Source organism: Medicago sativa, chromosome 2 (assembly GCF_051527215.1).
Source record: "Medicago sativa cultivar Bolivia chromosome 2, Bolivia_mono, whole genome shotgun sequence".
Lineage (NCBI taxonomy): Eukaryota > Viridiplantae > Streptophyta > Magnoliopsida > Fabales > Fabaceae > Medicago > Medicago sativa.
The window spans coordinates 14,760,889-14,773,720 of NC_140750.1; the positions used below are offsets into that span (position 1 = coordinate 14,760,889).

General features: G+C 31.1%; 1 protein-coding gene across 2 annotated transcripts; it reads left to right on the top strand.

Moving 5' to 3' along the window:
• Positions 1-5,888: 5,888 nt before the first annotated feature.
• On the top strand, positions 5,889-7,296 carry LOC146944842 (uncharacterized). Of its 2 annotated transcripts, none has more exons than XM_085743188.1 (2): positions 5,889-6,075; positions 6,370-7,296. In XM_085743188.1, the coding sequence occupies exon 2, from the start codon at positions 6,384-6,386 to the stop codon at positions 6,822-6,824; it is 441 nt and encodes a 146-aa protein (XP_085599314.1). In that variant the 5' UTR covers positions 5,889-6,075; positions 6,370-6,383; the 3' UTR covers positions 6,825-7,296. The 2 variants fall into 2 exon arrangements, with proteins under 2 accessions (XP_085599314.1, XP_085599315.1); XM_085743189.1 differs by lacking the exon at positions 5,889-6,075 and adding an exon at positions 6,200-6,222.
• Positions 7,297-12,832: the final 5,536 nt, after the last annotated feature.

Genomic DNA, 12,832 nt, shown 5'->3' on the forward strand with positions numbered 1-12,832 from the left:
TTTCAGAAAATCTTAACATACTTAGATGTATGTGGGATAAAAGAAAGTTTTACTTAACAACTGAACAAAATCTAGAACATCATCTAGATCAAGTTTGTTCTGAAAATCCATTGGATACTATAGTAAACAAAATACAAGATTTAATTGTTGTAAAACTTAAAGATTCCAGAAAGGAAGTCAAGGCCTTATACAAGATCCCTTACTCAGGAGAAGATAAGGAAGAATTTAAAAAAGAAATAGCAGAACTATTAGAAAAAGGATTAATAAGTCCTTCAATTAGTCCACATTCAGCGCCAGCTTTTTATGTCAGAAAACACAATGAAATAAAAAGAGGAAAAGCTCGAATGGTGATCAATTATAAAAAACTTAATGAGGAAACTATAAGTGACTCATATAAGTTACCAAGAAAAGATTACATTTTTGAAAAAATAAGAGGATGTAATTGGTTTTCATCTTTAGATGCAAAATCTGGGTACTGGCAGTTAAGGTTATCAGAAGAAACTAAACCTTTAACAGCTTTCAGTTGTCCAGAAGGACATTTCGAATGGAATGTTTTACCATTTGGTTTAAAACAAGCACCATCAATATACCAAAGATTTATGGACAATACTCTTAAAGGTCTTGATCATATTTGCTTTGTATACATTGATGATATTCTTATTTTCACTAAAGGAAGTAAAGAACAACATATCAAAGATGTTACGACTGTTTTAAACAGAATAAAAGAAAAAGGTATTGTTTTATCCAGAAAAAAGTCAATACTTTTGAAACAAGAAATCGAATTCCTTGGTCTTATCATAAGAGAAGGAGGAAAACTCGATCTATCACCACATGTTCAAGAAATTTTTTTACTTTTCCCTGATCAATTAGCAGATAGAAAACAAATCCAAAGATTTTTGGGATGTTTAAATTATGTTGCTAACGAAGGATTTCTCCAAGACTTAGCAAATGATAGAAAAATTTTACAGAGGAAGATATCTGAAAAAGTGCCATGGTCATGGACACAAAAAGATACTAAGGCTGTAAAATCTTTAAAAGAAAAATTAAAAGTTTTACCACAACTATACAACCCAACAGAAAATGATTTTTTGGTTGTAAATGTTGATGCAAACCAGTTTACCTGGGCTGGAGTTATGAGAGCTCTACCAAATGGTAAACAAAAATTGGGATTAAATCTCAATGGATATGTTGAGGATGAAACCCCACAACAATCCTATACCATTGTGGGCGCAACCCCACAGTTAAAATCAGATATCCCTAACGGACGATCAGATAAAACATCAGTTTCAACTGATTCAAAACTTGATTATTCAAGTAATAATATCCGAATTAAGGATAAAGATCTTGTTTTATGCAAATATGTTTCAGGCTCTTTTAAAGATGCTGAAACAAGATATCATATCAATGAGAAAGAAACCCTTTCTTGTTTAAATGTTTTAGAAAAATGGAGAATGGATTTAATTCCATCAAGATTTTTACTAAGAACTGATTCAACTTATGCTAGCGGATTTTGGCGCTACAATTTAAAAGTTGATCATAAACAAGGAAGACTTGTTAGATGGCAAATGCGCATCCAACAATTCTATCCTTATATTCAACTAATAAAATCAGAAAACAATTGTTTTGCAGATACTCTGACAAGAGAATGGAGCAAGCTCTAAAAGTTCTCTACAATAGCTTGAAGCAAAAAGATGAACAGATTGAAATTCATAGCCAAAAGCTAAAACAACTCTCTTCAGAGAGGGGGGAGATGATTAAAATGATCGAAAGCCTAACCAAGATCATAAATGTTGAAACTCCAACAACAACAGAAGAACCAACAAAAAAGACTTTGAATGAACAACAAAGTTTTTCATCAACATCTTCAGCAGGTTCTATGCCAGAGGAAGATACGAAAAAGTTGAACAAGAAGATGAAGAGTCAAAAAATGGTTTAGACCAACCAAGCGATGCTGTCGATCTACAACCAGAAAAGAATGTGTATGTCATTTTTGATGGTCCAATGAAAGGCATCTACAACAATTGGGCAATTGCAAGCCTCCACATCAATGGCAAAAATGTCAGACACAAAGCTTATCCAACAATGGAGAAAGCAAAAGAAGCTTACAAGGCCTCCTACAAGGAAATGGCCATAGCAAAGGATATTGGCCAACCATCAAAAATGGAATCTAAAAAGAAGGTTTCAGTAGGATCAATTATAAACCTCCAAAAAGAAAAAAACAAGATAAAAACCATTGATGATTTCATGGGAAAATGGAGATGGCTAGCCAACTTCAAGGAAGAACTAGCAATTGAATGTTTTTATCCAGTTAATACCAAACATGGGGTAAAAGCTAATACAGTTCCAGGAATATCCAAGGAATTACTTAAAGAATTCTATGACTATGGAATGCTCAAGACTGTATATCTTGAGGAAAAAGAAGGTTATAGATTTCAAGAACTGGCTGATCTTCCAAAAGAGATCGGTGATACAGCAAAAAGATTTAATGACTTCCTTGCCAAAGGAAGAGAAATATTTCTCCAATTCGAACAAACATATCCATGGTTCGAAGAAGAAAATAATCAGATGGCTGTAAGACCAAGAACAGCTATAAAGATAGGTATCTCAAACAAAACCTATCTAGAACCAAATGCAACAAGTGTTGGATGGACATTAATCTCATTTGTTCAACAAATGAAGCGTTTTTATGACTGCCTAATCAAATATGGGTCATCCATTACCAATTATAAAGTCTAATATGTTTCAGATTATTGTTTCATGGTCTGCGACTCAAAGAAAAAGGTCTCTACAGAGCACCTCAAACAAACACTTCAATTCGAAGAATTATTCTCAGGATTCGAAAATGGTCTCCACAGAATTCCAGACGAAGTACAACAGGAATGTTGCCAATACTTCTCAACCTACAAAGGGCATATCTGTAAATGGTGTGCAAAAGACAAAGTGTCGGCAGAAGAAGACAAAATACCGACAACTTCAGCAACAAAAGATAAGGCTACAGAAAAAGCTTAGACACGCGTCATATAATTATCATGATGTAATAGTGAAACCCTATCATCTGAGTCAGATGGGGTCCACTTAGAGATAAGAATATTATCACTTTAGGTGATAATGCGTTTTCTTTTTCTTTGCGTGTTTCAATTGTTTTTCTTTTTTGCTGTCATGGATAAGGACAGGTGAACCACTTGTAAGTCCTTTCCTTCTATAAATAAGAGCCTCGATGCTCACTTGTAAATTACGACTAAAATCAACGAAGTAAGTACCTTTAGTTTATGAAAAACATTGTGGGAAAGGGCTTCGCAGGATTTGAGGTTGTCATTACCAAATTGAAAGATTTTTAGTTTTCAATATCAATAATCGAAAGATTATTTCAAATTTCAAAGGATCGAAAGATCAGAACCATCAAGATCCAAGACAAAGTCAGGTATGATTTTATAATTTTTACATGGAATATAGCATGATAAAAGAAAATTCATCTGGTTTTATAGCAGATGTATTAACAAATCATATAGAAAAGGTAGATTTTACCTTAAAACCAGAAGAAAATTTTAAACAGAAAAATATTTTTTCTTTAATAAAAGAAAGACTATCTAGAGAAAATATTCTAAAATATGGAATGATGGTAGGAGAAGTTGCCATACCAATGGAATCAACAGATGGATCTGTTGTAATATCCTTGATTGATAATGAACAAATTAATAGTAGATTAAAACATTTATCGTTAGAAAAAAGACAGAAGATAGGATATATTCATATATCAACTATCCAAATAATCATAAAAAGTACTTTTATGAAAGGAATAGATGCAGAACTAGAACTTCTTATCGAAGATGCTAGGATGAATGAAAAACATTCACTAATAACCCAAGGTGAGGGAAATTTAAAGTGTGGAAAATTAAAATTTGACATAAAGTTACAGATAGGCTTAAGTCTAAATGATATAGATCTAGACAGATCTTTAGTAATTCATTATAAACTTAAGGACCAAACTCTTATGAGACCAGGAAACCATCCTTTTAGTATAAGTTATAAAATGAATTATGCATTAAGTAATTCTCATTACAGTATAGAATTTAGTGGAAAAGAAAAAATACAAATAGATGAACTATTTGCCCCACTAATAAAATTAGAATCACCAATTCTAAAACCACTAAAAAGGTCAAAATCAATTATGACTATAGAAAGAACACCTCTTCTAAAACAAGAAGAAAATACTAGTGAACCAAAGTTTCTACCAGCTAGAACTTCATTAGATAGTTATGAAAAAAGAAAGCTTAATAAAGCTTTATCAGAAATAAAAACTGAACTTTCAGGTATTAATAGAAAATTATAATGCCAGGAATAACAATAAAAAATGAACTAAAATTATTCAGAATAAAACTAGATGCCCTAGTTAACAAAATAGAAGAAAATTTCTTTAGAATAGAAATGAAGAACACAATTTGGGGAATCCATGATTTAATGATTTTACAAATTTCATATATAGATGAAATGATAAAAGAACTAGAAGAAACAGAAAATATTTCTGTTACACAAAAAGAAAGAGCCACAACTCTGTTATGGCCATCTCAAAAACTTTTTGAATTTGAACAATCATTAGAAAAAATTCTATAATGCCTGGTTTAGGTCTTATAACAGAATTAAAACTCTTTAAAGAAAGATTAGAGAACATAGTCTCTGATATAGAATATTATAACCAAAGAATTGTTCTAAGACAAATTCTTTTCCATTCTAAAGAATTAGTACAATATCATATAGAATATATTGAAGATTTTCTAAGAGATATAGAAGACTTAGAAAAACTAACAAATACACAAAAAGAAAGAGCTAAAACACTCTTAAAACCATTTCAAGGTTTAATTAAAATCGAACAAATGTTAAATCAAGTTCGAGAAAATTCCGCTGACGATTCTGCCCACTACCTGGTATCAGAGCCAGTAATACAATCCTAAGGGATAAAAATGAAACTGAAAATAAAGATAAAAATATTATTTTTCAGAAAAAGACAAAAACTTTTAAAATCGCTTTTTCAAATAACCGGTTTAAAAAGATAAAAACAAAATGAAACAATCTGGTACGTTAAAAAATTTTCAACGGGCAAGATTTGTTGAAAGTCACATGACTTTTCCCGCCCAAAAGTCATGGAATCCTGGTCCTGGTGCTTATGATAGATCATTGACCATCACAGGAAGAAAAAATGTACAGAACTCACATGATAACCTGCCAAAGTGAAGCCATTGGTACTTAACTACTCCAAAACTTTTACTAGAGAGAACAACAAAAAAGCTTAAAAATGGAAAAGAGAAAATGGGCTAGCCTAAAAATCATGAATTAGCTAATTGAGTTTATTTTCAACACACCATCGGTGTAAATTTTACACTATCAGTTCATAACAATCAATCATATATGTGACTATAGAAGTGAATATAGCAAATGTCAAATGTTATATTGATACGACGATTGTGATTAATTGATAGTGTAAACACGTCATTGCATATACCCTTAAATTCTTCTAAAATTACCATAAAAATAAACAATTGTTCTGGGTCACAACACAAAAACATCACCATCCATGCAACAACCGTGGAAACTGTTAGATCTAGTTAGAGAAATTTTCTCCTTTAAACTATTACGGTCTCCATGGTTGTTGCACTGTAAGGGATTTGTTTCCGATTAACATTGGAGGGAAACAAATCTTTATATAAGGATGTAATTATCCCCTTGCTTAGTTTTCTTTTGTGGTATTTCCTTATAGCCAAAATTAGAACCAAAAAAAGAGGAGAAAACACCTATCTCACATTTCATTGCTGGTGATGATGAAAGGTGAAACAAAATTAAAATAAAATAATGTGTACGTGTGCATGTGTCCCTGTGATGAATTGTGTGTGCTGTTATGCTTGTATTGAGTTGTGACATGTTTTTTCCTTAAAATAAGCATAGCGTGTGTACAAAGCTCACCATTTCTAATCAGTTATCTTTAGATTACGTTACCACCAACTGTTCCAAATACAAATCAAAATCATATATAAGTCTTAGCTTTCCCTTAATTTCCCCTTAAGATTAATACTCATCTCATAGGTATTCAACTACCCTTTACTCATAATTATCATCATTATTGAGAATTATTATCAATTAATCATTCTCAATAATTTGTATCAATTCTTTCTTACACATTTTGTTTTTTCATATACATTGAAAAAAGAGGTTTTATTGTTCATTTTCATAGTATGTTTTGTTTTGTTTTTATCTATATGTTATGTATGTATGGACCTAAGTTGTGTTTTTCTTTGTTCATTATTACAGTTTTTTTTTTTTTTTTTATGTTCTTTTGTTTGATTAATAATAACAATGTTTGTGATCTTGCATGGACAGAAAAAGGAATATAAATGGAGCAAGAGAAGAATAAGAGAGCAAGAGAATATGATGATGTTGAAGCAAAGATTTGGTTTTCTTTTGAGAATAATAACAAGAAAGCTAAAAAAAGAGATGTATGTGGCACAAGTTTCACCAAGGAAAAGAATGAAGTGGAAGAGAAAGGTTGTTTAGCATTTGGAGTGTTTGATTTCCCTTGGTTGAAAGATGGTGTCATATACAAATTAGAAGATTGTTTAATTGATTTTGAAGACAATTTCTTGTCATCATTACAAGACCAAGACAACACTTGTTTCAAGGTTTCTTCTGGTATTGATTTCTTTGAGGAAAATGATAGATTGTGTGAGGCTCCAAAGGGATCAATGGAGGATCTGTGGCTGCCATTTGAGGTTAATAGATTGGAGCTTGAAGCAGAAGATTTGGATTGTATTTGTAGCTCTTTGCTAAACAATTAAGCCTCTTTCATACAACCAAACAACATAGGGTATTTTTTTTTTTAATGTTATTAGTTCTAGTTACAATCTTTTCATCATAGATGAATATATCACCCTTGTATTAGAAATGGGTTATTTGAAACAAAATCGGAAAATTTCCGACAAGAATTCATATGGTTATCACGGTTCAAATATATGGTTAATTATGTTCAGTGGATGATTGATGAACATAACAATATGCCGCAACTCTGTAATCATCCATTAAACACAATTAACCACGATTTTGAACGTTATTAACCATGATTTTCAACCCCTATTGGTGGTTAGTTCTAGTTTTTCTTTCACTATATTCCCCACCTCCTTCTGCAGGCTTTATTTAAGTAAGCTATGACATGAATATTCTTGTTAAACTTTTTCATTCATTTTTTTGTATGTTGAACAAGTAAAATGTGGGGATGTAATACATATAATATTCAATATTTTTCTGCATTTACTACTACTTTCTTTATGACATGAATGTATCCTAAAATGGGTGGAATTGCTGATACTTTCTCAGTACAAAAGATTAGACTTCATTCTGTTTCACCCCCTAAACCCTCATATAAAGTATGAAAATTTGAAACCTTAATATTTTGTTCGGCAGTCTCCAAATTAGGTCCAGAAATGAACAAAACTTGTTATACAGTTAAGACAAAAGGGAATTTTGTGAATAACATAGTATAGATTGGAGAGTAATTTGTAGCTTTGTTGGGGTTATTAAAGGTTGAAATAAAATGTAATTTTTTTATTTTATAAATATGGGATCTTTTATGTGCAACCGTTAATCTTTTAAGAGGGTGTTTGGTTTAGCGGCAACAAGGGAAATATTGCGTCCCTATGTACATTTGTTGTGGTTTTTGAGAAGCTGCTAATTGTAGAGTTTGTCCAAACGTGCGTCTACTGCAATTGTATTGCTAAAACAAACATGGGTTGAGTTGTCTAAGATCACATTTGCAACGTTTTTCGCAAAAAGTACTATAAGTTTAGATTTAAACTTGACACATATGATTAACCTAAAAGAGACTTGAATCATCTTATCCTAGCGTGTTTGAGTGCATGAGTGTGATATTTGACTATTCCGACGTGCAAAAGGTTATTACACATTAATATGGATCATTGACAATGATGTATCCCTATTTGACTTTTGATTTAAGTGGAAACATGCTTATAGACTCACAATTTGCTTTGTTTATGACATTATTCTCATCATTTTTTTAGTGGTGGACATACGTATTTTGGCTTAATGGTTGATGCAGTAATATTAAAGGCATTATTCGTTACTTTGAAAAGGACTGAGTGCGGCTTGCTGTAGTTGTGATGATATTTGTACCTATAAACAACTCCATGCTTCTCAAAACTTTTTTCCTTCAATAAAATGATTACATGGCATGTTTTGTTTAAGAAATAGTATTTTTTGCAAGGAAAAAAAACAGTTTTAATAGTAAAAGTATCACTTTGGTACGGATTTAGACACCAAAGTCATACTTCTGAAAGAATTATACTCAGATATAATATTATTTGCAAATGGTGTTTATGACTAGGGGCATAGTATTATATTAAATTTTGTGCTTTGTTAAATCATAAATTTGATAAAATTTTGTGTCATTAAAACATAATGACCTAGCTCAACCGCTAAATGTTGATATTGCTAAGGGATTGGTAGCTCAATTAGTTTGAGTTAAGGGATAAAGATTTGGAGGTTCTGAGTTCAACTCAGATGAAGGAGTAAATATTAACATACTAATTAATTGTTAACATTTTTCATTAATAAAAAAATGTTGATATTGCTAGGTCGAACACCTTCATCTAGATTCAAGCAAGGAATCCCGCAGTTGTGTGTGTTAATTTTTTTATGGTTGTTGTCACTTCATCTACTAGCAAAAATATCATACTTACATGAACTTTTGACATATTTAAATACAAAATTCAAAGCATGATGTCGTATAAAGTTATATTCTCTAAAAGATCATGTTAGATTTCAAAGTAGAATTCAATAGCATTGACCTATTAACTTTGTTAGTCTATTTGCTAAAGTCTACATTGCTCGCCACTAAAATGTCGTAGATTTTTGTACTAAAAAAAATAGTGAAGTAGAATTCTCGGATAAGCTTTTAAGAGGTTAAACTAAATCCTAAAAATGAGTCTACGATTGATAATATATAAAACGGTCTAACAATTTGTAAAGAAGATCAGACTTAACTCTTACAAAATTTAATCTAGTATATTTAGAACATGATGCAGATTTGATAGTGAGTCTACTATAAAATAAATAGAAATTGGTCTTTAATAAAAGTAAAATGAGTTTGGGTCACATATGCTTGAAGGAAAGTGGTAACTTTAGAATGAATATTTTTAATAGTGAGTTTCTCAAACCCAAATAGCCACCTCTTTTTGTTAACCCAAATAGCCACTAATGCTTGAAGATTTCACCAGCTTAGTTCCTCAAGATTGGTTCATTGATGGTGTAAATTTTGGTTCACAAGCACATTTCGTCCAAATCCTTAATTTGATCAGTTGGATGTGACTTTCACAGTATAATACCACTGATTTTAAATTTTTATTTTTTATCGTTTCTCCTAAATTTTCTTATACACTCATTCTCTCTTTGTTTTTCCCTATCTTGTTTTCTATCATATATCATTCATTCATTAGTCATATGAGGTTATCCTTTTAAAAAAAATATATATATATATATATCTTGTTATCGGGAAGAGACACTAGAGTAAAGATAAAGAAAATCTAAGAGGTTATTTAATGAAAGCCAATGAACGACTTGAAGATATATAGCTTGTTTGTTTTTGTGGTAAATTAGCAATAGACGTGCATTTATCTTAAAGCCACCATTCCTAACTTTTATTTTATCACGGTGGAAGAGTTGTCAAATCGTGTGGTTTCTATGGTGTGGGAAAAATGAATTTTTGACTAATACATGTCAAGCATGAATATTACACCAAACAAAACTCAAGTTATGACCCAACATTACATTAACAAAAAACCCCTTAAGAAATATCTAGCTTTGAAGACTCGTGCTACTATAGTATCTTGGTTGGTTTTTGGGCTCCAACCTTGATTCCCTGGCATAACCAAATTAAATCCATACGTATGGCGAGAACCAATACCACTGTGTTCCTTTCTCATAGCCAGCTTCTCACATCTTAACCAATTTTTTCCTTTTCCATTTTGTCTATTTAACCCTCCCACCAAAAGGAATTCAACATTTTTTTAATTTCATCCCCCTAAAGTTATTGGCCGGAAGGAATGTACTCATAAAATATTAATTAAAGCTTATAAATAATAACAGTTCTACAAGATTTATAAAGTTATGGTACAAGATTTATCTTGCTTGTACACCATAGACTTGACCTTCATAAATTAGAGTTGGATACAACGAAAATAATTACACTCTCATAATATAAAAAAACTAAAATTTGAGTGATGGTTAGAAGAGGTGTGCAACTCTCTGTATGGACATAGATTAGTGACACCGACATTGCAATATAGAAGGGTCAGTCTAAACTCGAAAATTTTCATCTGTTCATATGTTAAAAAAAGGTGAAATTTTTATTACTAACCAAAAAAGAAGAGGGGCATCTATATATCTCCCAATATGATTATTTCAAGATGTATGGAAAACAAAAATAAAATAAAAATAGAGTAAGATTAAAATTATAGCCACTCTTTCAAAAAAAAAAATATTAAAATTATAGCCACTCGCTTCCTTCAAAAAAAAAAAAATTATAGCAACTCGCTCAGCAATCAGCATAGCACTACTACTACTACCACAAATAACAGATATAAATAGGGCATGCCCCTCTGCACTTTATGTAGAAGATATGATCATCTTTATGGCAAATAAGTCCTGCTGCATGCTTAATGGCCTGACCCCACTTTGTTATTAACAAACATTTAAATGAAAGCACAACTAAGTGGCTGCACTACACACGCATTACATGTTTTTTTGTTTATGTGTATAGTCACTATAGTGACATCAATTGTTAGCCCCAGTACATATTCAACCTTATATTGTAAAAAAGGTTTTAAAAGTTACCCAAAAAAAGCTATCATCATAGCTTAATTAATAGTAGCAATGTTTGATGTTATAAGAAGGAAGGGAGCGGCAATCACGCACGTAGAAGTGGCCAGCCAAACAAAGCTTTATTCATCACGTGACTACAAAATTTACACGTAAATAAAAATGGAAAATTAAATATTCCTACAAAACAAACAATTTTGTAACAATTGTTTTCGTCAGCTTAGCTCAATTGGGCGTAACAATGCATGATGAGTATTTTGTCCATATAAGAGCATCCACAATGGAGACATCCATTTTTGGGTTCTTAAATGGGTCTCACGTGTACACATCACTTATTTATAATTTTTTAACTGTAGTACCTAATAAGCACTCAATCACTTCAACGCAGATCTCACACAAAGTTCTTAAATGAGACTCACTAATCAACTATCAATAACTTTATATCATTATATTTCAAATTTTTAATATTAAAAGAGTGCATGTCCCACTTAAAAATAGGGGTATTAAGTAAGACCTCGGGTCTTATAAGACCCTGAAAAAGATTCTCCCCATTGAGGGTACCTAATAGGTACCAGGTCTTAAATAGTTAAGACCCGCCCAATAGAGATGGTCTAAAGCTATCCTACATCAATCCATAGCCATATATACTCTAGATATAATGCTAAGATTGTATGTTATATACATGTGACTAGTTTGAATTATAGAGTTTTTAGCGTTACCGATTCGAATTGGGCTAACTCAAGGAATTGTAGTACTAGTGTTTGTGGTAATATTGGTAGTGTTAATTAAGCCTAGGGTTGTATCATTGATACCAAATGTAGCTTCGAAATTTAGAAACCATTCTACATCGGTCGATTCTAATGTTATTGACAAAGTTGTGAGAATATTTTCATTCAAAGTGGTTTGAATGTGAAACCCTAATGTTTGAAAAAGGTGATCTAAATAAATTAGAGGAAGATTTTAGGAAAAATGTGATGGTTTGAATGTAAGTTTAGATGATAATTCGAATGATTTGAGTGAGTATAATAAAGTTGAGAAGGAGTTGTCAAAAATTGAACATGAAGGTATGTTGTTGTTACTTATTGTGGGAATCCATTTGGAACTGTTGCTTCTAATGATCATGGTGATGAAAAGTCTCTGAATTATGATAAAGTCTTTATTCATGCTGGGGAGAGAGAGAGAACGTAAATAGGATGTGGTAATAGAAAAGAAGGAAGGAACATGAAACACATAGAAATGAGAGAGAGAGAGAGAGAGAGAGAGAGATTTAGTTATTGTTAAATGAATATGTAAATTATTGATGGATTTCACATCAATTTAGTCTTTGAAGATGTAAGATCCATGTATCTGGTATGTAATGTTGACGCTATCGAAATCATCGAATAATATTTTATATTTGTAGTCATGTAAGCACAAGTGCACAACTTCGAACTTCTCACTTCTTCACGTTTAAAATGTGTTACCTCTAACCATTAAGTTATTTGCTAAAAAAAAAAAATCACAGTGTAGATAACTTGTACACATTCAATCCATCATAATAGTTGATAATTAAAAGTTTAACGTTCTTCATTTTTTCTTACAAATTAAATGATATTTATCTATTCATTAAAATTGATAGAGTACAACGATACAACATAAATTTGAAGTTGTTTAAAAACAAAAAGATGGAACAACAAACAAACTCACAAATATGACTATATTAAGTGTAACATTGACGAGACAAAAATTATTGATAAATCTTTATTTCTCAAATTAATCTTTCAATCTAAATTAAATAAACCCTACAAACACTGCACAAAGAAAAAAAAATAAAAAAAAGCACGAAACACACAATAAAAACAAACAATATCCTGTTAAGAGTTAAGACACAAAAACATAAAAAAAACAAAAGAAAAACTGAAAAATTGACCAAAAGAAAGAGAAAAATAATTTAAATGAATGAATTTAGATAAAAATT

Coding starts and splice junctions, on each gene's coding strand:
- LOC146944842 (XM_085743188.1), top strand. CDS start 6,384: ATGGAGCAAGAGAAGAATAAGAGAGCAAGAGAATATGATGATGTTGAA.